This window comes from Porites lutea, chromosome 3 (genome assembly GCF_958299795.1).
Source record: "Porites lutea chromosome 3, jaPorLute2.1, whole genome shotgun sequence".
Classification (NCBI taxonomy): Eukaryota; Metazoa; Cnidaria; class Anthozoa; order Scleractinia; family Poritidae; genus Porites; species Porites lutea.
Window position 1 is genome coordinate 10,570,463 of NC_133203.1, and position 23,406 is coordinate 10,593,868.

Here is a 23,406-nt window from a genome sequence, read left to right on the forward strand (position 1 = left end):
ATTTAACAATATTTTGGTTCAATGTGTTATAGCTCTATTGATTGTAATAAACATTCGCTTTTGATGAAGTTTATTTTCCTGTGTGTATCAGTGACCCCTGCATCGAGGTCTGGTAACACTCGTACTGACTGTGGTAGCGAGACAAATGACACTTGAACTTGGGCAAACATCAAAATCAAATTTAAAGAAGAATCACAACAACTTTCACTGAAAGAACTACTCAATAGCTTTCATTTGGATGGCCACACTTCAGGATTTTATCCACAGACGGACCTTGCAAAACATAATAAACAACACCGTAGGACGGTAATGTTTAGTAACTTTATTTAAATACTCTCACCATAGGATTTTATTCACAGACAAAGATGTAGTTTGCAGAATCTATATAAAAAAAACACAGGAAAGTTCAGTTCAGCGGCTTTCATTAGAATGGTCAAAATTTATATCTTTCACCCACTGAGGTCTGAATGAGAGTCAATTAAAAAACTAACAGTACCGCAGGAACGTTAACGTATAGCATTAAGGAAATTTTATTAAATATGAACTAGTCAAAGACAGGATTTCTTCCCAAGGCTTAGAAAAAAAGATTTTTTCTATCCAGAGCAATAAATAACAGTTCTACTGTAAAGTACAGGTAGAAAACGAACTTTGATTTACATAACTGTCGCTGGGGATTTAAATTTAAAACACCATTTAAATTGAATAAAAAACGACCTAATGCGAGTCTTAATGCGAGTAGTCTACTAAAGCGCGCAGGCGCCCGCTAGAAATGACTTTTTTTGCGTTTGCGGTAAATAAATAAAACTCATGAACTAACTGAAAGGTTTAACAAGATAATCAGAACAAAATTGTCAAATTAAAAGGAAAAATTGTTTCCAAATAACAAAAAAGGAAATCGTTACACTCTATTGCTTTGTGAACAAACCTTATATTTATTTAAAACGTTTTGAAAAGTCAAACGCAGCAAAAGGAATTAATCGTGTTGAGTCTGAAATTAATTCTTCGAAACCTTGAGCAGCTAACGTTTTATACATTTTTTATATCATTTTATTTTATTGTTATTTTTTCTTTTGGATGTGCTTTGACCTATGGTGAAGCCCTGTGTTTGCTACACAAAGGATGCTTGATTCTGGTTATTTTCTGACAGAAACTATAGACCTGCCAGACAACCTTTAGACTTGGGAAATGTAGAACAATACCATAATTAGCCACCAGAATTCGACCTTTTCACACCCATAAATAAAAAAGTGAGAAAAATAGTCAATGTAGAGTATTCTCGATAGCACTTCTTTAATTTTACAAGGCTGAATAAATTGGACCTACGAATACATGTAATTAGCTTTTCCGAAGCAACTGCAACAACGCAACACAGAAGTACTGTTCAGTAACACTTCTGGACTGCAACATCAGAATGCTAACCAATGTTGTTAAGTGCTTATTAAAAGCAGCAGTATTCTGCGTAACACCCCTTGCCTAAAACCCTGCCAAGTATCAGGCTTTCTTTTAGTGCTTCCCTTCGGGCAGTAGGTCCCTTTTCCAACTAGTGATTTAGAGCTACAGTAGGAGATATGAAATATTTGCCCTCAGGCTACATGACTGAAAAGGGTAACAAAAAAAGGGACAGTGCACTTCCTCCAACAGGTTTTGTTTACGGATTGTTTGCTTCCAAAACGAATGTCATCTAAATATTTAGGTAACGTTTACTCAAATAATCGCCCCTACTCCAAACCAACCCATAGCTAGCCTTTTTCACGTGCTTTTAAAAATCTCTTTAAAGTTGGCTAGGCCTTTCCAAACAGATATTCCATTGCAAACAGTACTCTGCGTCATTCAGGACAGTTACAAGATTTGATCTAATGGCCACAAGGGACAGAAAGTTAGCTTGGGTTGACAAAGAAATATAAGCACTCTATGATACTGGGATGTTGTGAGTTGAAAATAGTCCTTTAGTGCAGTTATTGAAATGATTCAGATCAGAAAAGGAACTCTATTGGTGAGGAAAAATTTTGTTTCTTTGGCGAATGTTTATACTTTTTTCGTGAGAGTCGAACTTACTAAAAGATCAACGGACGTCCGCCAACTCAGAATCAGATTTAATTGCATTTCTTTTAACTGATCTCATTTTGCATTTTATCCGCAGCCCCATGTATTTAGTGGAACTCTATTGTATTCTGTCTTCCCAAATTTCCCTTTCTTAATGGCTACCGAACTCACTATCTGTTGAATAGTAAATGAAGAAAATTCACTCCTCGTGCCAATGAATACTTTATACCAAATTGTTCAAAAGTACCCAAATTTATAATGTAAAAGAACACTAATAGCGTTCTAATTATCCAATCTCGATTTAAAAGGTGAAATTACTGTTCGTCAATAGAAACCTTGGGTTCGTATCCTAAGTTTTCAATATACAACCTTGTTGCTTAATGCTGTAAATGTTTAAAGAGTAAGTGTCACTCGAAGTATTGGTAAAAGAAAAGGAGCAGGAGCTTACTTCAAGCAGACTATTTTCTCAATGGAGAAGGTAGCTGGTTTTGTTGTAACTGAGATCTCCGCCATCGTTTATGTAAAGCAATCATATTTTCTTTGAAGTTTCACGGCACACCCTAGTGAAACTTTGAACAAATTCATCTAACGGTAAGGCTAGCTCAAAAAACTGAAAAGGAATTTAATTTCCCTAGATCTGATTACATCTCTTATTGAGTGGGACAGTTTAATCGGGATAGGAAATACTTTTTTTCTTTTTTTTCTGGAAAACAGGTACATAACACTGATATGCGCATTAAGATGACAGACTGGAGATCAACTGAGTTGAGTTGGCGTTTTCACCTGCATTGCTTAGGGCTTAACATGAAGTCACATCAGACGAAAATGAAATAGTTTAAAACGCTACACCTTTAATTAAATATCAACAAGGACATGTACAACTTCTCTCAAAACATAACTTCACATTAACTGGCGAAATATCGAAATTCTTTTATTCACAAACGTACGAGCATGCGTACAGCTGGTATACCGCACTAAGTGCGCATCGTCCTGGGCGCCAACAACGTCGTGTAACATACACCAAAAGAAACCTATCTATAAAGCTCGATTGAGTTAATCTTCATCGTCGCTGTTTTCCTTGTCTTCTTTCTTTTGGTCTTTAGCTTCCACCTTTTTCTCGCTCTTAATTTCCTGCTTGTCTTCTTGTTTGTCCTCTTTCTTGTCCTCTGCCTTTGCATCCTCTTGTTTCTTCTCTTCCTTCTGTACAGCCTCGTCCTCGTTTTCGGTCTCTTCTTCATCCTCGTCATTGCTAGAAGCCTCCTGATCCTTTACTTTGTTCTTCTTGCAGCATGATACTGGGCAGGACGGCGCACAGGTTGTGGCACATGTGGGAGGGCAGGGTGGAGGGCATGGGGGAGGACAGGGTGGTGGGCATGGGGGAGGGCAGGGTGGAGGACAGGGTGGTGGGCAGGGTGGAGGACAGGGTGGTGGGCAGGGTGGTGGCGGCGGTGGTGGGTGGACAACGTGGTGGACAACTTGATGGACATGATGGATTCTCTGGGGTGGGCCAGGTGGTGAACAAGGTGGTGGGCAAGGAGGTGGGGGAATTGGAGCCCATTGGTGGCTGTGGGTGTGCATAACACTAGCTGTGTGGCAAGGAGGAGGGCATGGAGGTGGTGGGGGTGGAGGTGGTGCTGGCAACATGTGATGATGTGTTACATGATGGATGTGGTGAACAGACTGAGGGGGACCTGGTGGCATGCAGGGAGGTGGGCAGGGTGGTGGCGGAGGTGGTGCCCAAGAGGAGCTATGAGAGTGTGTTATACTCGAGGAATAGCAAGGTGGTGGGCAAGGGGGTGGTGGTGGTGGGCATGGAGGAGGGCATGGTGGGGGTGGGGGTGGGGGAAGAGGACAGCATGTTGGGGGACAAGGAGGTGCGCATGAAACTGAACACATAGGGCCGCATTTCTTTGATCCTTTGCTTGATGTAACTAAAGAAAACAAAAAAGGTGCAAATGAGGCTTAAATAAAACATTTTAAATATCATGATTTTTCGCCCCATGAGCTCCCCAGTTCAACAAATTGGCCTTAAAAAGGTGGAAAAGCAATAAGTGCCAAATACTGTGATAAATGACACCCTGGGGGCTACGTTCAGACACTCAAAAATTTCAGTTGAATAACCGTGCCTATGCAATTGAATCCGAAAGCTAAACCTTTAATGAAAAGAACACAGAGTTGCTTGGCTGTGAGAAAGAGAGAGGTAAATCTAGGGCCGATGACTTATCACCGTAAAACCTGATAAGTCAATCAACGTTACTCGTGGCCCGAAAAATGATCGCAGTTCTCACCACTGATCTACGGAATTCATGCATTAGCTCCAAAAAATGATTATTGAACTCTCTACTGATGTACACTCTCCTTAGAGTGAGAGTAATGCTTAACCACTGAGACCTTCATTAATCATATTTTCAAGCAGTGGCTCGTAAGAGGAAGTACAAAGCATACTAATTTTGGAAAACTGGCCCATAAGAACTTTACAGAAAAGTTTTAGTAAGATAATTGTTAGCCATTCAGGTTCTGTGAGCACCAAAAAAGGGTTTTTGTAGTTTCTCTGTGAACGAATTAAACAAGACTATTTTGATGTTTACCTCATGCTACAGGTGGTATTAGGTGGGCTACATGTGGCCAAACTTTTCGATCGTCGCTTCTAAATTTTCGTGTGTCATATTCTACTTTTTTCAGAAATTTCCTTGTTGCTTGTAAACGTTTTCTTAAGTAACATGTTAATTTTTGCATCACTTGGCGTTTTACTTAACTGATCTATTCATAAAAGCGAGGCAACAACATCAAAGAATCTTAAAGCGATCGCTTCGAACAACAGAGAGCCCTACAGCCGAGAAATCTAATATTTTGGTTTGCTGCACCCTCGTCACTGCCAAATAATGCATTGTTACTTCGCTTTCTTTTAGTCTTAGACTACAATAAAACTTTTATATATTCGTTCATCTTTCAGTGGCTTATGAAGAGGTCAATAAAGACTTCTCTTCCATTATTCTGTTATTTCGTTACGAAAACATTTAAAAAAGAACTTACCTTTCTTTAATTTAGTAGCTTTAGGGTGTCTTCCTGCTTCGACGTAGGCCACCGCCAGTAGTGCAAGACATACTAAAAATGTCTTAGGAGCCATTATGGGCTATAAAAAATATATACAAATGATAATAATTAGAATTAGAAAAAAACAGCCGTTTCACTGACCAAAGGCTATGATCAGTCTTAAAACGTGATCGTGAAAGCTCCCTAATGTGTTAAAGGTAAATATGTCTTCAACTGTTCAATTCTTGGCTAATAACGCGTTGAGTTTCCTTTTGTTTAACTGATGATACCGCGATAAAACACAAATTTATCTTGGTCCTACTCTTTACTTCAAGAGTTGTACGTTCATTTTTCCCACCTAATGGTTTTCGTTGAACCACAGCGAACCAAATCAATTCACTGCTTGATAGCCGTTTTGCCTACCTTCTCTCTGAAGCTTGTTCCCTGATTACGGATTGGATTCTGATTTACTGAAAGAAAACGTTTTATGCCAGGGCCTGGAAGTGCTAAATTATTCACCGACCTTTGTAATCTTTCATTCACTTAAGTCAGGGACCATAGCTGATTAATAATTCATACCATCTGAGGTAGTTTGGTTTTTGTGCGTCAGTCATTATTTCTGAAATAGATGAATTGATTTCTTGACCTGCAAGAAACAATTTAGACTTCGCCAGAAATACTTAGTGTTATGGTTTGAATTTTAGTGGCGTTAAGGCAATTCTTCTCGTACGCTTTTCCTAAGTCCACGCCCTTTCATCGGATCATTGGTTATTGTTAATATTTCAGTATTTACCAGTCATGCGGTGAACAAGTGACAAGGGAGCACCAGAGAAGAAAACTGAGATATACTAAAATTCGAACATTTCTTCCTTTAAAAGTCAGGGTTTCTTATTAATCGCACGAAAAGTAATTATTTTTCAAAATAAACTAATTTCACGCTTAAGTCTTTGTCAATTGCTTTGTTTCTTGTTTGAGAACTTAGGTTTTAAGTGTGACACATCTAGACAAATACACGCTGAGTACCTGCAGTAGAAAGACATATTTTTGTGCTATTCAGGAAGAAGTTTGGGTCTTGATTATCACTGGAAATTGAAGGGGGGCGAGGGAAAAGAGAGATTGTTTCTGTTACGAAGTTTAGTCTCAGGCTTAATTCAGTGATTCGAATTCATACCTGGAGATGGCTTTCTGATTTACAACCCCTATTAATGGACCCTGTAATAATCGAAACAGAAAAATCGACTTTTCTATATCACTACTTGTGTGATGGCGAACTTAAAGTGATTGAATGGTCGTTAAAAGTTCAATGAGTCTGTCATGGTTGTCTGGTAAGAAACAATGGCAAAGTTAAAATAAATATAACTTTCTGGTTTTCGTTCATTTGTTTGTTTATTTTTATTATCTTTTTTTTTTTAATTCCAAAACTCTGAAAACAAAAACTAGTTTACCCAGCAAGCCTTGTGCTATGTTATCAAGGGTACAATCATTTTTTTAAGATTTATGAATTTTGAGAAACTACAAGGCTGAAAGGTGACTAGTCGCAGCGAAGCAAAGAAATTTTTCGCTCAAAAAATTCTCTGTTTCTAAAACACGTCTTTCATCTGCATGATTGCACTTACTGAGAATGTATGGGTTATTCTTTAAAGGACCTGTGTTGTTGCGTCGGTGTACGAGTGAAATACAAAGGTTTGATTTTATTATCAACTAAGTTTATAGGATAGATTGGCCACCGTAGTGAGATACAGAAGCGCCAGCCCTTCGAAGGGCTGGCGCACGGAATGACGTACACTTACGGAGAGTCTACCGTGTACTTCCGCTTTGTGCTTAAGCTTTGGAACACGCGAAAGAGTAAAGGGTACCATGAATACGTACTTCTTAACTGATCTTACCATTCATGGTCACGCCCAAGGAACTTACAGTCTGACTCTTGAAAACAAAAGCTCAGATGTCAATAGCGAGTTTGCTTTTATAGCTGTTGAATAATGGTTGAAGCCATGTCAAGTGATCTTAAAAGGCTATAACTGTCTACCTGCGTTTCTGGTGTTCGCATGAAGGAAAATCAAAAGGCAATTGACGAAATTAATCAAATATCTACGCATGAGTAGAAAAGGCACAAAAAAAACTCATCTCAAGGCTTTGCTTGTCTGTGTTAAAACTGTAAAATGAGGAACCAGCAAGAAAGCTAGATAAAACCTAAACATGATCCAGTCAACTAAGAACAAACAGAAAAATAGCCGATAATTTCTCCCTGGATTGGTGAAGGTCATGGTAGGCGTTATCCGTTCATGTTTGTCTAATAAGATGGACAAGTGCTGTTCAGTTCTTAGGCTATAAAGAAAGAAGAGGAGATAAAATGTCCAAACATCACAGGACCTCATCGATACGTCACAAGTACCCGGATATTAATCCGACAATTGTGTTAAGACGGACAATATGGTCTCTGAGGAAATGCAACGCCACGGTACACTTCCAGATATGAGGCTCACTGGCTAGATACCACTTAATCACGGATAGTCAGGGTGATCCGGGCTCCTGGGATAGTTTTATAAATAGTGGGATAAATATTTTGGCACATCAGTGTTAAGATTTGTTAGCATTTCACTGAGCAGTCATTGGTGGTCAGCGAATCCCGCCTTTTACATTTGATATCTAATAAGAGCTCTAATTACTAATCTTCTATGAAGGTTAAATGAGCGTTAACCTCTTGACCGCCATGCTTAGAGCATTGTCACCATTCATAGCGATGCACCATTGATAAGAAAATTTTAAAATCTATGTATCCGAGATATTTTGTTAGTCACGTGACCGTGCATCCGTCCACCCGCCCGTCCGTCGGGATCACCGGACAACCAATGTGAAATGAGATTTTTTTAAGCTTGTGTGGGAGCCTGCAACCCGTGTTCAACTTGATGATCGACGTCCATGTTATGGTCAATTTACAGGTGTCAGAAAAGGGTATCCGCTGATCAGTACACATAAGATGTAAATATCGCGGGTTCAGGTTTCAACTAATCGAAACGCTGACCAGTTATAAGCATAAATTGATCACAGGCTCAAGTTCAATTTTATTTCTGAAACCAGCAGCTCGTGCCTAAAACGTCATATGGTCCCCACATAAAGCTAAGTATAGATCTTTGGATTTCTTTGCAATAATTCTAAGTTCACTGTTTGGAGTGAACCAAAAACTGTGACAGGAGCTTTCGTTTTTAGCTCTAGCTAAATCTATATATTAGATGCATTTTTTTCTGATGGTGCGCGTATTGATTTATCTACAACTGAATGCAACGGGCTACTTTTTGGGAAGTCCTAAAATACTTGAGAGCACAAAGCTTTCACGTGTGTGGTAATTAAAAAGGCGTCGTTAAAAAAATCCATCTCGGCCTTTCCACAAGACACTCGTCAATCCACACACATTTAGCTCATCACTGTTGACAGCATTACTGGTGTCATAGGAGGGCGACTGATAAAGGAGCTAATTAGCACATCGCCGTGTTTTTAACGTCTGTGTGCGCGGTTGACAGAAAAATGGAAATCTCGTCCTACCAGATAAAAGACTATCCACTGAATACACCGTTGAAACGGGCAGAGGTCTACCTAAGGCCGATTAACACTTGAACATCCGGGACCTTTTGTTTGATTCAAACGTTTCAAATTTCATTGAAATTTACTTCGCAGTGTCTCGTTTCACCAAGCGGATGAAAAGAAACTGATTAAAAACAAAGCAACATGATGAATCCCTTGTAGTCCATTCTGGAAAGTAGAATAAGACTAGTAGAGCTAACTCTAACATTGAGTCTCAGACAAATGTCGCAACATGTTACTCTCCCGCCGCTTGGGTTAATTTTTGTTGGGTATGTGCCGCTGGCCTCTCAGAGCCCCTGCCCCATTACAGTCTATTCTGTGGCCATTTATAGACCCCGTCTTAGTCACTTTTGGGCAAATATGTAATTTTCGCGATCCCAACTTCGTTACCCATTGACCCATTTTTAGATTGAATGAAGGACACTTAACTTTTCATCTACAATACAAACATTCTGAATGAATCACTAGTTATAATTCACCCTGGGGTCAACAAGGAGCATATGTAGGAGATAACCATGATGCGAGTGCAACCCAAATAATCTATTTGGCCTGGCAATGTGCAAAAGAAAACGAACTGCGCTTATCTTTTGAACCTGAGGCCATGAATGCAGGCTCAGGTCCCTACTCTTACTTAACAGCACAGTACATGTAAGCAAGACGAAGAGAGGTTCATATGCAATTTATTAATTATAAGAAGACTAGTCTCCTTCCCAGCCGCTCGGAAACATGGTCAGCATTGCGTGTCCGGCCCGAGTGGCTGCGAAGGAGACTTTAAGTAGACATCAATGTTATTCTTGAGACGGCTAAAAAGTGTCACGTGTTTATTATTAAAAATATAACGCTCCAATTAACATGCCATTTTACTCTCCTATTTACATCGACAATAGAAATTGACAAAGTTGATTGAGCTCTAATACATTGATAGGACATAGTAAGAACTATCTCAGAAGGTAACATTAAGTCCTAAATATTTTTAGACTACTAAAAACATCTCTATACTTTCCTTATTGTCCACCTAGTAGGTTAAAAAATGAGCCATTCCTTTATGTTTCAGTTGAAACTTGACTGACTTCGCCAATTACAATGGATGCAAAAGCTTCCTAAAAAACAAGTTTTTGACCCCTTCGTTTTAACTGGCTGGAAACACTTTTTAATAATTTAACAATTAAGCTACAACTGAGAGGCTCATTGGTACTCGAGGGATGTTAGCCAGGTATTGGAAAATACCGGCGTTGCATTGTATGCTGTTATCTAAAAAATATCTTCACTTTTATTGGCTGAAAGCAGTTGTATCTCAGGTTAATTTGAAATGCTTCATGTTACAATTGCAGAAATTTCTTGGGTAACAGTAAAAACAATTTATAGCATTTTTTGTACCTGACTGATTTCTAATAACAAATGCTACTCGCAAAATTTCACAAAAACATCTTTCAATTATATTGATTATGCCAAAATACCGCTACAAATCCTGCTGCTACCTATACATACGTAAATGGCTAATAAAACGTTAGAAATTACATAAGGAAAGGATACCACATTTTAAAGAAAAAGACACATCCTGCTGATTCTGAGAGAACCTGCGTGCGTCAAAGCTGTGAGCTACTGTATGAACAGCTATATGAATGTTCACAGACAAAGAGCACTGAGATGGTCGTCTAAAAGGGCTAAAAGATTTGTTCTAAAACTCCTAAGTCTCCTTAAAAACGAAAAAAAAAACTGTTATCCTGCCCCATGTTTCTATAGTTTTCATCTGAGATGAACAATTCGTTCTTGGCAGTCCCTTTATCATTTTTACTTCCTCCCTGACCCAAGCATGTTTTTATCGTTTTGCATGTCTCTGAGTCACATAGCAGTCTCTATGGTGTGCCGTTAATGATGCACATGATTATATTTAAGATGCTGTTGCTTTGTTCTAGGTTTTGCAGGTCTCTTTCCTCCAAAATTAAGCATTTAAAATGTCTTGCACACCACATATTATGATTTTAGATCACCATATAATTATAGATGAAGTGATCCCAAGACTCGCGAGGAATTTTCCCACTCGAAGACTTTTACGTTGAAGAGCCACTACTTGCGTCACCAGACGAAGACATTAAGTCGCCATTTCTAAGAAACTCTTGATCACTGCTGTTTTTTCCATGCGTTTTTAAAGTGGTTTTCTTTGACTTTTTCTGTGGCATTATTCGTTGAATTTGCGACCTCTTACTCGCCTCGTACAGAGCGTCCTCGTCAAGGGTTGGCTCACCAGATTCAGATCCTTCGGCAGCGCCCGAAGACTCGGTCGATTCGGAAGCTTTGGTGGGAGAGAGCTTAGGAAGAGGTGAAATTATCAAAGCGGCCATCTCCATGCGACTCATGTCTGAGAAAATGAATAAATACGGAAGCGACTATTATATATAATCTTCCATCTATATGGTAAGATATTGTTTCAAGTAATATATCAAGCATGAGACGCAGTATTTTATCACCAGATGAAACAACGAGAAGGGAGTTGAAAAATAGACGCGCAGCGGAGTATTTTTGACGAACTTCGAGGTGTTTTATCTGGTGATGAAACACTGTTTCGAATGTTTGATATTACTTCTCAAACAAACTGATTTCAGAAGGAGAAATTAAGAATGCAAAAGTGAGCAGTTTTTCCTCTGATTTCCGAACACTCATTAAACATTGATTTCCAGCTTGTATTTTTAATGAATTATTAATGAGTTTGAGAAATTAACTTCTTCAGTGTCCTCAGCTTATAAAATTCTTTAAAAGTACTACCATGTATTTTCCTTTGAATTTTATTGTGTAGTACTTTCCTGTGCTATTGTTTTTTATGTTGTAAGGGGATTTTAAATTTTTTGATCTGAGGATGAAATCCTCAAATGTGACCATTCAAAAGCTACTTCATGAGCAGTACTTTCCTTTGGCATTGTTTATGATGACGGTGGTGAAAATGAAGATAATGGCCGTATTCACACTAGAGACGGGTTATCCCTTGGTTAAACGCGGCTCAGACAGACAATACGTCTTAATTCGAAAATGGAACGGTCTTAATTTCGGATGGATAATCCGCCTCAATTTGTCCATCTGTTTTCCGTCAATTTTGACGGATTTTGAAGATGGATTATCCGTCTCAGACGTATAATTCGTCTCTAGTGTGAAAAGGGCCAATTACCTCTGGTGGATAATGGAATAAAACGTACATCATGTAAGGGAAAAAGGAATTACCTGCAGTCCTTTCATTCCACTGTTGCCACAGCGGCTGTAGCTTTGCTGGTATGCGCGGCGGACAGGATAAGGGCTGGCATGTCTGAGCACATGGACTACACACTTGTAAGGAACATTGCGCGCATGTATTGCAAGGATTACACGGATCAGGAGCTACATAAGGGTTTGGTGGCATAATGTCCGGAAGTCCCATGGATGGTGCGTACGCGGGTGCCGGTGGGGCTGGTAATACAAAATTTATATATCGTAATATTTTGTTGAATTCATAGTCTTTCCTCTGTTGAAGTCCAAGACAGGGGCAGAAATAACCATGCATATTTTTCCTATCTGTTTTCTCTTCTAACTTTACAGTACATTTCTCTGACATAATTCTTGCGTGAACCACAGCAAATACGAAGAATATTATGAAATCAATACAGAATTTGGAGAAAAGGCACGTAGTTTTTTCTTGCGTTTAAGAAAAAGAAACTTTTAGTACCTCGTTTGTCGGACAAGAGAATTTCTACGAAATGAAACATGAAAACGACAAGAGGCAATGAAAAACCCATGAAAATAAGACAGGCAAAAGCGTGTAGGTGCACTTATGATAAAGAGAGTTTTCTTTAAATAACAATTGAAAAAGAAAAGTAAATAAATGTACTTTTATTTGCCCAAAAACGTTTTGAATAAGTTGCGCAGGTCTGCCATTGCCTAATAGTTAAAACAAATACAAACTTTAAAAATGGTTCAAGTTTTTGGCCACTCAGACACAAACACACCAACATCAAGGAAAGATGACACAATCAGAAGTGACACAGAATACCCAACTATACATAAAAAAACACTCGAACCTAAGACATCCCAATACTATTGTTTTGGGTAGTTTAATTTAGTACTAAAACACCACAGAGAAAATGCTGAAAGAATGCAAAAAGTAGGTGCGTCTGTCATGCATGTATACTTCCGTATTGACTATCATCTATGACAAAATCATGGATTATTTAATAACTACACAAACCTTGATAAGGAGCCGGTGCATAGGCCGCGACTGGGGGTGGGACGGGATTGACGTACTGTGGTGCAGGCTGGTAACTTGCTGTTAGTTAATACAAAAAGGATGTTAGAAACAATGAACTTTTTATTTACATTTTTAATTTTGGCTTAGGAGCTTTCACAGAGGCACAGAAGAAGTTCGCTTAAAGTAAAACAAGCACAAGAAATGATAGCCTCGAGATGTTCTTCACTGTTCTCTCTGTGACTGATACTAATTCAGTTACAGTCGAACCATCCTGTGAGTCCACGGCGACTTGCGCCGGTTAAGGAAGTTGTATTTTTTTAACCCATAGGCTTCCAACTGAAACATGGTCACTTCTCCTACCGCTAAAAAGCCGATAACATAATTAGTTTTGTTCTATCCTTGTCACAATATGTTTTTGATATTCAATGTAGCTGGTATTGTAACTAGGTGTGTCAGAAGTGTTCCCAGTTGAGAGTCCTGTGGTATGACTGGCGCAAGCGGTCACCTCCAACGAACGATTACCAACTTTTGGTATTTTCGTTTGTCGCTTACGGGAGTTTCAACTGTTGTCAGAAGTTTAAAAGGCGTTAGAGCAAGAGATCTCGGACTGTCTGAGAATAAGGCCAGTACAACTTAACATATAAAAAAGGTTCAGAGGTTCTCGCATACTTGGGTTTTAGTAAGGGGGTTAACTTAATCATAAGTTTTTAAAATTTGGTCCTCTTAGACTCAAAGATCTAATTCAATGCATTTTTTTATAAATAAAGTATTCTTAGTACATAAAGCTCCCTATCCCCCCAGCGGCTGGCGTATCGGATGAAGACGACTGAGCTATGATATGAAAGTGAACAGTTACGGAAAAACGAATCTTCGAGAGCAACTGGAAATTTCAAAGACGAAAAATCCATTTGTTACCTACCTTGCCCGTATGCCGGTACAGGGGGTGCATATGGCACTGAAAAACAATATCATCAGCTTATCAGTTACAACATTTCTATCACAAAGAAAGAGCAAAAACAAAGTAAGATGTAAGCATATTATGAAAACCTTGAAAGGTAGATTGCGGAGGCTGAACAATGGGTCGAAGACCGGGCGACGATGTTCGAAAATCCTGAGGTGGCGAATCGTACTTTTTACGTACTGTTTTTTCAAAGTCGAAGACAAAGTTTAAGACAAAATGTTAGCTTTACAGGCGTAAGTGACAAACCAAGGTTTTTAGGAAATAACTGTTGTTTAACAAAAGCAAATCAAAACCTTTCTCGTGGAGAGGGTTAGAATGGTATTTCCAGAGGTCGTACCAGTGAAGCGAAGGAGCTGAAGATTTAGGAAAATACGATAGGTTATCAACCTAGGATTTGCACATTTTGGTCAAGAAAAAAAAAGGCCTTGTTATATGTTCGTCACTGAAATACCTGCATAAACATCATTTAAAAATAATAAGAAAACAAATGGTAACAAGATATCCATAGAATTCCTCATTATGTACAGTTTGAAAAACTCCAATTAATCCGAAATTTGACTCTCCAGTGTTCTATTTTGACAACTTATGAGTTTACCGAGCTGTCTAGTTTACGGGTAGCTTATGTGTTTCTCCAGTATGATTGGTTATTCAGAATTAAATCATAACAGGGTTTTGAGATCACATTAGATACGTGAGGCAGGGTGGGTCCTGCCTTTTCATTATGAAACAAAAACAAAAAATTATTTCGTCTAAGTCCGGTGTGCTGAACAATACGAATTTAAAACTCTTTTTCAAGTACGGACCACTTCTGGCTATTTTCTATTACCTAATTTCCTAAACAAGATTTAAGCGTTGGTGGTACGAATTTTGAAAAAAAAGACGATAAACTTTTCAAAAATCAGCCCTAACAGTTTCACTGCCTTTGGTCACTTTCAGAAACTGAAATCAGGAAAGTTTACCATTCCATCAAAACTTACCCGCATTATTGACACAGTCGTAATTTACATCCAGATACTTGTTCGAATCAGGGCAAGCGTCGCCAAAAACATCATTACTAGCGGACAGTTCACACTCATCAAATCCCTCACAATCTCGCTTTACTGTCTCATAGGCGCCTGGCGTGCGGCACGGTCCAGACGGCATTGGATTGGCCTCCTTTAGACAGCCGACATTGCCTGTATCACCATAATCAGCGTTTAAAATCCGTATTTTCTGATTAGGTGGACAGAATATTTTCTGCGTCGTATCTTTGCAAATCACTGCCCTCTGCGTTGGCGAAGAATAAACACCTCTTTGCCGGGCTGAAAAAATAATGTTCCACAACATTATTTCCCCATCGGAAGTGATGCTCGGGTTTTTGCCCGCCTTCGTCTGATCAAATCGTTATATCGAAGGAAAAAGCTCGATAAGTCACCTCTCGATACATTTTACAGTAGCGAGGACAACTAATCAACTCAGTTGATGATATGAAATATTTCTCCTCTACATAAGTGGCTTCTTCAATGAGAAAGAAATTCCCAGTATCATAAATAATAAAAACTCTTACAGACCCAGATTGATCGTCGGTGCAGAAAGAGAGAAGTGTTTACCTCCTTCTTTTTCTGAAGATCATGGACCAACCCTCCTTTTATAATCTCGAACAAAAATTCGAAAATAGTTCATATACCCAAGCGGGTTTTTCACTTACATTTCAACAACTTGGACAACACTTGCTCAGCTTGCTGGTCAGCGGCGTAATTTGCCTGAGTCTCTTTCATCAGAGTTTCATCTGATGGCGGAGTATTAAGGTCCAACTGCCTAGAATCACTGGTTTGTTTATAACTAGACACTTGACTTGCTCCAGTATCCAATGGAGGAGGTGTATCTGTGTCATCATCTTCCTTGGTTTGAACATCTACCGCTTGGCTTTCCTCCTTGGGAGCGCTGCTTTTCGCGGGAGATGCTTGGCTTAAGTTATTGGAATTCGAAGTTTCCTGAGGTTGAGTATCACTTTCTACTTTCTCGTCCACAGAGGAGATATCGTTTTGCTGAGGTTTGTTTTCTACTTTTGATGGTTCGCTGGCTTGTTTTTGAACCTCATTGCTTACAGGAGTTACAATTTCGCTACTTGAAGCTCCATTATCATTGTTCTGAACCACCACATTACTTTCCTTTGGAGCCTCGTTTTTACCAGTCGACATGTCATTCCCTGTACTTGGCACCACTTTAACAGGCGCTTCCAATTGGCTACCAGAGGCCTCCACGTCACTTGCTTCTTGACCACTCGCGTACAACTCTCCACTGGAAGCCGCCAAAGCTTCCTTGACGTCATTGTCAGTTATAGTTACGTCATCATCATCCTCGTCTGTGAATGGATGTTCACTGTTATCATCATTATCTGTATCGTCATTGTCAGACTGCTCCGAGCTACTGTCTACATTATTATCTGAAAAACACAAAAAGAATAAACAATGTTACACCTTAGCAACCTCTCAGTCTCACCCTATAAATCCACGTTTTCTTTAACACGTACATAGTTATTCATTTTCGGCTCCGATTGGCCAAAAGCAATGAGGATGTGAACTTGTCGACTACAGTGCCTGGTCGAAACAGAGACGTTTTTTTTATGGATATTTTTCAAAGAGAGGGTATCGGTGGCTGTGCAGTAACCACGCACCGTCTGAGCGAAGGTGTGAATTTTCTTGAAGTGAGATGAAAAGGTGAGGGAAGGAAAAATTAGAACATGGTAAGTTGATCCTCTTCCAATGTCGCTGTTTTAAAACTGTTGTTGTTTTTTCATTCGTTGCTGTCTTTACTAGTACTTGATACTGGTGTTCTTTGCTGTTGCTGTAGTGATTGTTGCAGCTGTAGTTCCAGTAAATTATTAGTAGCAGAAAGTGGTTTTGTTTTAGTAGCTGTTGATGTATTCATTGTATCGGTTGCTGTTATATATTTAGCAAAGTCTAGTCTGAGAGCCTTTCTGCGTGATTGGCCTGTCTTCTACCGTGACGCCGTGGTATAAGAGTATTTTATTGTCTCTGTTTTCAGGTTTCTTCAACTTTGTTTTGTAAGCGTTGAAGCGTCACAAAATAGCTTGGTTGTATCGTTGTTGTCAGTTCCTGTAAGACAAACATTTCCAAAGTGAGAACACAAACTAATTAAACTTGTAATATAATCCTCTATACAGGCGGCTTTTTAATAGTTTTTACTTGTTTTCAAATGCTAACCAACACTACGCTTGCGCAATACACTCTCTCTGCAAGAAGATCTGATGGCAGCATCACGAAGGAGCTTACGTCTCTAATTTAATTTCACTGTTCAATCGCCAAGTTCATCCACTCTCTTTTTGGCCTTGAAACATGGCCTTGACTCTGATTCTGCGTGTCAAATCACCTGGAGATTAAATTTAAAAAAAACCTCAACACTCACCTTCTTTCATTAGACCCGCAAAGTACATGGCTGATTTGTAGATATCAAGGGCCTGCTTTCTTGTCAATTTCTTCGGAAGGCCTGCTACTGACAAAGGACGCAGCTTATGATTCGTGCCTGCTAACATGAAGGCTACATCAGACACTGGATTCGTATTCAAATCCCCGTTTTCGTCACCACTTCCACTGGTAATAAGCTCCCGGGGTTCTCCAAAGTCAGCCTCGTTTCCCATTTCAACTGGCTCTTCGAAACCAGAACCTGAACTTGAACCGAAGCTTGCAGCATCCATATTTTCACGGGAGAGGGGATCTAACAAGGACGGTGTATTTATCCCACTAGGGTTGTCTGGGAATTTTTCTTGTATAGTATTTGAATTAGATGAGACCTCAGTTGTAGAGTACTGATCAGTCTTATTGCTTGTTTTGTTGTTTTGGACAACAGTCTTCGCTGTATATTTGGTGTGAACTTGCTTTGTTGTAGAGTAATTAACTTGTTTTCCCTGCCTTAAAGCACGTGGATAACCTACTTGGTAACTAGGTCTTCGTGCTAGGTATCCACGCCTTGTCTGTTGTTTTTTAAAAATTGGGTAGCTTACATACCCTAGGTAGCCTGGGTAACCAGGTCTTCGTGCTAGGTAATTACGCCGCGTCTGTTGTTCTTTTAAATTTAAGTAACTTACATAGCCTGGGTAGCCTGTGTAATTTGAGTATTGAGACCAGGGATAGTTGCCAGGATGTTGGTAATTTCGATAGGCACCCGTCGTTTGACTAGGATTGTGGTTGTACAAGGTTGAATGATCATGCACGGTGGAAGCTTGGCGATAAATTACATCCTTTTTGTCGTATGTCGATGGATACCCGTAAAGATTTGTGTAAATACCACTTCGGTCCTCGGGGACGGTCGACGGACCAGCGTTGTATGAATTAGGAAACACTGAAGCACTAGTATGCTCTGCGTTAGTCAAAAACCTGGAAACGTGTGAATCACCTGCCACAACGTTCGTCGCTGGTTTGTCTCTCACTATTGAACTCCCTATCAACGTGCTCCCGCTTGAGGGATTTCCCACCCATAGAGTGGCTCCTGGTTGGCTTCCATTGTATGACTTGTCTACTGGTCTGTTTCCCGCCACTAAAATACCAACCCGATTTTTCACCGGCGCCTTATTTCCCACTGAAATATTCCTCGTCGAGTCGTTTGCCAACACCAAGTTCTTCCCCACTGGATAACCGGCCTGCCAGCCTCTGGTAACTGAATTTCCTCCCAGTAAATTGCCTTCTGTTGCATTCCTGATCGACGAGTTTGATTTTTGTAGGTTTCCCGATACCGTGGTACCTGCAAGCTGAGTACGCACCACTACATTTCCTGTAAGAGGACTTTTAGCATAGCTTTTCGCCATTAATGGGACGAACGACCGTCGATTGTTTTCAGCCACTGTTTGATTCACTTGCGTCAAGTTTGAAATCGGTGACAAAACCGTCGTCAAATTCATAGTAGAGAAATTTTGCGCTGGCGATTTTTCTGTCACCTTGTTACTTAAGGTTTTATTCAGAACAAATGATCGCCGTGAGTTCTCATCATTTTCCTGATTTGATTGAGTCAAGTTCTGTAATCTTTGAGTTATTAGCTTGTACATATCTTGATAATTGTCTGCGCTCTCGTCTGTGAAAAAATTCAACAATCTCAAAATAACTAGGACTTGTCATCTTCTTTTTCGACTAAAACAACCGAGCTAAGCCTAATAACTTTAAAAAAAAAGCAGTAAAGGAAAAAGCTACCGTGATAAACTTTTCCTGCGATGCCACTTGTTCTTTCATTAACAATTATTCAACTTCGACTTTAACGTTCTCTTAATGAACAAAATTAATCAAGATTACGTAGAAAGAAGATTACGTAGAAACAAGGTTTCTCCGCCTTGTCATAGTCAACTGAATATATTTAACATTAACCCAATTTATCCGTTCTCTCTCAAGGCTTTAACCTTTCGCCAAAGTTGTCGCCTTTCATCTGTCCTACTACACACGGATAAAAAGAAACTATTGCCTTCGTCACCAGTTTCATAGTAGCCATCGTGATATTAATAGTGTTCATTCACAAGTACGCCCGAGATTCAAACAGTCCTTTGGCGCACAGGTGCTCTATTCTGGATCCTATGTTGCCCGCTCGATTTTTCAGGGGCTCAGTGTTTGAATAGCTCATCGTAAAAAGTTTAAAGCGAGATAAGAAGGAAACCGACCAAATTAAACAAGGAAATATTACACAACAGTGCAAACGCAACATTTTTACTTGTAACTTAGATTCAAGGTTTATTTTAGTGGCAGCTTCCGTGGGCGTGTTAATTGTTAGACGTTTATACTGAACATCATGAACATCAAGGTAAGAAATCCGCATTTAACACTCGGTCATAAAAATTCTCTCGGCTGCTCGAATATTTTCAAGGTATCAAACGGTGGATGGGGATCTATTTTCACATCATGTGTGCTATATCTGTGCTCTTGCCCTTTTCTGAGACTGAACTTCCCTCATATCATCTTTGAGACACAGTTTACGCCATAGAGAAAGCAGCAACACTAAAGGCCAAACGTTGTACAGCTAAGATTCGACTTCAAACTGTGCTATGACCGTGACCTATAAAATGGTTGTTTCATACTGCCATAGTTATGCAATTTCAAGCAACAACAACAAACAAGCGTGACAACGTGAACGCAGAATTTTTCCAGTTGTCCTCCTACTGGTGCGCAAAAAAAGTAATGACTTGGAACTCTTAACAGCCACTTATCACTAAGGCAATAGTTTCGTTTTGAATCGATAAGTGAGGTATTACTAGATTTACTAAAGATCAAACAGTTCAGTAAGAATTAATACTACGCAAGATTAAGAAGGATATTAACGTGGCATTGTCAGCATGATTTAACCACTTTAAGCCCCAATATCCAAACAGAACTTCCTCTGTCTGACTCTCTTTAAATATCCTATCAAAGCGTTTTGCCTTGGACGATCATTTCATTAAATGACATATTGGCTGTAACTGATTTTAGTCACTTCTGCACATAACTTGGATAAAGAGTTTGTGCCTTTCGTTTCTTGTTCAATAGGCTATTTTTCACATTTAGTGAGTTTCCCTACAAAATTTTAGCAAGGTTTCAACGAAACTGAAAGGCGAAAAAATTCTCAAGACACTGTTCCATAAAGCATCAGAATTTCAAAATTTCACAACTGCTGTCAACTTGGGTTACATCACTTCTACGTACTTCTGCCAGTCGCAGATCAAGTGACTGACAGTAAAAAGTTGTTTTAAAAAGTCAAATTTAATCTTAAGCAATACTTAAAGGCAAACAGCGCTTGAAAAGCGTATTACAGAAGACCTTTTGTTTAAACGGTCGCGCTCCTATTATGGTTTCAGCCACAGACACCAACAAACAAGAACCAGAAAATGTCATAATAATGAAAGGGAAAAATGGGTCAAAGCTATAGTTAATTGCTTATAGACCAACACGAAAAGAGTATGTTTTAAAAAAAGGAATAACAAACAGGTTATATGCTTACCTCCTTCAATTGGCATGGCAAAGGAGGGTCGAATGTCGACCAGTAAACTCCAACAACATATTAAAAGGCTTAACGCCACAATGGATTTCAGACTATACATCACAGAATGATATTGATCTCAGACTTGCTATACAGTAGAAGATAGAATTCTCAAACCTGCAAGAAAAAACAAAAACTTATAAATTTTAGCAGGTGAATAAAAATCTTGTAAGATAACACCCCAAACATTTTTTTGTTATGATAACAAAGCAAGCAATTTCTAATTTAAAAAGGGTTTGCACGATTTGGCATTCCGAGTTGAACTTTACGGATTTTAATTGTAGTGAATATAAATTGAGAGATGTAAACTCGCAAAAAGTTTGACCAAGTAAATCAAACTTTGAACAAGGGAGATCACTGAAGCGTTTGGTCTTCGGTGTAACGTTCAACAGGTACGCCTTTCACATAAAAGCCTGCTACAATTTCCCAGTAACATTAACGAGTAAGAAATGCATTAGCAAACTTACCTTGCTATAGGTTTCCTCGTCTACAAATTTCCTTAGTACAAACTCACTTCCTCTTAGAACATTTTCCTTCGATATCGCTTATAATCAACAAATACTTGAAAGCACTACAGAAAACAACTGAAGTAATATCAACTGGTGCCATGAACAGGGGGGCAAGATAAGTGACTTCATAGCAGAGCAATCCCATCTCAAACTCGCCCTGTTATTGGCTAATTTTTGGTAGCTTAACCTTAGTAATGTTACCTTTGTTTCAAGGAAAGCAAATTGATTTTTCGCTTGACTTGTTTGCTTTATATGGGTGGCAAAAACATTGTATCAGGTTTAACAGCCGTAATAGTATAATTTGGGGTGTTTTGACCTGAGAGGCGTAAAACAAAACTGTGAAGTTATTATTGGCGATCAGCCTTTTTTGTGCTCCAATAGACTAAGTTGGAATTCTTCATTTGTTCGCTATGGTCATTCATCTTGCAACCTACCAGTGAAGAACTACTCGGCGAATATACCTTAAATTGACCTTTCTTGGCGAAAAGACGAAAGGTGAATCATCAACAGTCTGAAGTTCAGTCCGATATAAATTCGGTGACAATATAACTCCTAGTTGCTCGGTATCTTGTAGCCTGCGACAAATTTGCGTCAAACTGTTGGCTTTTTCGTCTGGTTGGATAAAAATGTTTGATCTCAACAGATAGTCGCTTGGTGTGTGGAAAGGCGCGAAGAAACATCAGAGTTAAATGGGGATCGACCAATAGGCGGCTGTTCCTAGTCATGTGCACGCCTTCATTTCCAAGGCTGCGCCGTTTAGTACACGATCCACAACTAGCAACCAAATTTAAGCGAACACTGATTACGCGACAGTCATCTAATCTTTGGCGGACTTAAGATAACTCATTAGCTTCTAATTCTGATTCGAAATCCATCGTTTGTAGCCTCACACGAATGAAAATGTTAAAATTTCTCGCCTGATCCTGCCATTACGTCAGCACCCACTTTTACATGTAAACTTAGGAACCGATTTAGAGGAAATATCCTTCCATATTAAGCAACACATACTAAAATAGAGCAAATGAGAGCTCAAAGCACGTGTCCCTTTAGGATAAGAAGACACCCCTACTGAGCGTAAAGAAAAAAAACCCATTTATGTAGTTTACTGGTCAAAGTTATTGAAATACGCCTGTCACCTACTTGCCACTGTACAGTGTACACCATAACGGTGTTCATCGTGGATATCGAAAATTTGGCTGAGAGCAAATAATTCAAGTCCGGAAACCAATAACCGACAAAAGCCAACCAACCGTTTAACATTTTTTTTCTTTTTGGTTTTGTCAAATTATGCGTTAAACCTCATCGTGTTTCACTTAATTAATTTTAATACTGGGTAATAATTAGGCCGCGTTTGTAATGGAGAAAAGTTGTCCGGGATAGAAGGGTAACTTGCCATACCCGAGCTACCCTGGGTGAGCCAACTTTTCGTACATTTCCTTACAAAACGTGGCGAACCGTTAACTGTTGGCTTGGCTAAAAGGGTGACCCCCCCTAGCCAGGACACCCTCCTAGCTGGGCCAAACATAAACCATTCGGCTCGCCCTCGTCAACTTAGTCAAGGCGTGAGAATCACAGCATTTGTGGGTGCTGTTTTAGACAATCAGATCACGTGAAGAGCATGCAATAGTACTCTAAAGTTGACTCGACTGGGACGACTTTTCTCCATAAATGAATGGATGCGCTTAAAGCGTCACGGAAAAGAAGGTGAGAAACCAAACTGTTACCCGATGAAAGATGGCGACGCGGATCCTTTCAAGTGATCATTATCAATAGATACTACCATGTGGCTTAAGATTTTCTTGGGGGTTTAATATCGCAGATTACCCGCTCGTGCCGCTCGGTCGCGCGCGTTCGCCAGACAAAACCGCCACCTACGGAGGCTAGTAATTTAGTGTGGAAAGTTGAGTACCAAATCGCCCAAGAATTCAAGAAAAAAGCAGTTTATTTAACACAGAAAAACTTGCGGTGTGTAATTTAGTGTGGAAAGTTGAGTACCAAATCGCCCAAGAATTCAAGAAAAAAGCAGTTTATTTAACACAGAAAAACTCGCCTTACACGTGTGTAGTCCGAAGTCGTTGTAT

The 23,406-nt window shown here is 39.4% G+C and overlaps 2 protein-coding genes and 1 long non-coding RNA gene across 3 annotated transcripts; all 3 read right to left on the reverse strand.

Annotated features, from left to right (window-relative positions):
- Window positions 1-2,874: 2,874 nt before the first annotated feature.
- Window positions 2,875-5,609, reverse strand: LOC140930444 (uncharacterized). The gene is made up of 3 exons (XM_073380135.1): window positions 5,500-5,609; window positions 5,077-5,176; window positions 2,875-3,974 (listed from the first exon to the last, which is right to left on the reverse strand). The coding sequence occupies exons 2-3, from the start codon at window positions 5,168-5,170 to the stop codon at window positions 3,097-3,099; spliced, it is 972 nt and encodes a 323-aa protein (XP_073236236.1). The 5' UTR covers window positions 5,171-5,176; window positions 5,500-5,609; the 3' UTR covers window positions 2,875-3,096.
- Window positions 5,610-9,465: 3,856 nt separating this feature from the next.
- On the reverse strand, window positions 9,466-21,635 carry LOC140930445 (uncharacterized). Its single transcript, XM_073380136.1, has 8 exons — window positions 21,284-21,635; window positions 20,778-20,933; window positions 15,514-16,251; window positions 14,804-15,127; window positions 13,785-13,820; window positions 12,866-12,943; window positions 11,869-12,090; window positions 9,466-11,014 (listed from the first exon to the last, which is right to left on the reverse strand). Exons 2-8 carry the CDS (start codon window positions 20,875-20,877, stop codon window positions 10,707-10,709), a joined length of 1,806 nt encoding a protein of 601 aa, XP_073236237.1. The 5' UTR covers window positions 20,878-20,933; window positions 21,284-21,635; the 3' UTR covers window positions 9,466-10,706.
- On the reverse strand, window positions 13,846-14,527 carry LOC140930446 (uncharacterized). The gene is made up of 3 exons (XR_012164853.1): window positions 14,278-14,527; window positions 14,120-14,179; window positions 13,846-14,005 (listed from the first exon to the last, which is right to left on the reverse strand). It is a non-coding gene; the product is annotated as an uncharacterized lncRNA (long non-coding RNA).
- Window positions 21,636-23,406: the final 1,771 nt, after the last annotated feature.

Excerpts from the sequence above, each read along its gene's own strand:
- LOC140930445 (XM_073380136.1), bottom strand. The coding sequence starts at position 20,877 with ATGTATAGTCTGAAATCCATTGTGGCGTTAAGCCTTTTAATATGTTGT. Across the intron at positions 15,128-15,513 it reads GTTGTCCAAGTTGTTGAAAT|CCCGGCAAAGAGGTGTTTAT; the intron begins GTAAGTGAAAAA and ends TTATTTTTTCAG. Across the intron at positions 11,015-11,868 it reads GTGGAATGAAAGGACTGCAG|ACATGAGTCGCATGGAGATG; the intron begins GTAATTCCTTTT and ends TCATTTTCTCAG.
- LOC140930444 (XM_073380135.1), bottom strand. The coding sequence starts at position 5,170 with ATGGCTCCTAAGACATTTTTAGTATGTCTTGCACTACTGGCGGTGGCC. Across the intron at positions 3,975-5,076 it reads AGCTACTAAATTAAAGAAAG|TTACATCAAGCAAAGGATCA; the intron begins GTAAGTTCTTTT and ends TGTTTTCTTTAG.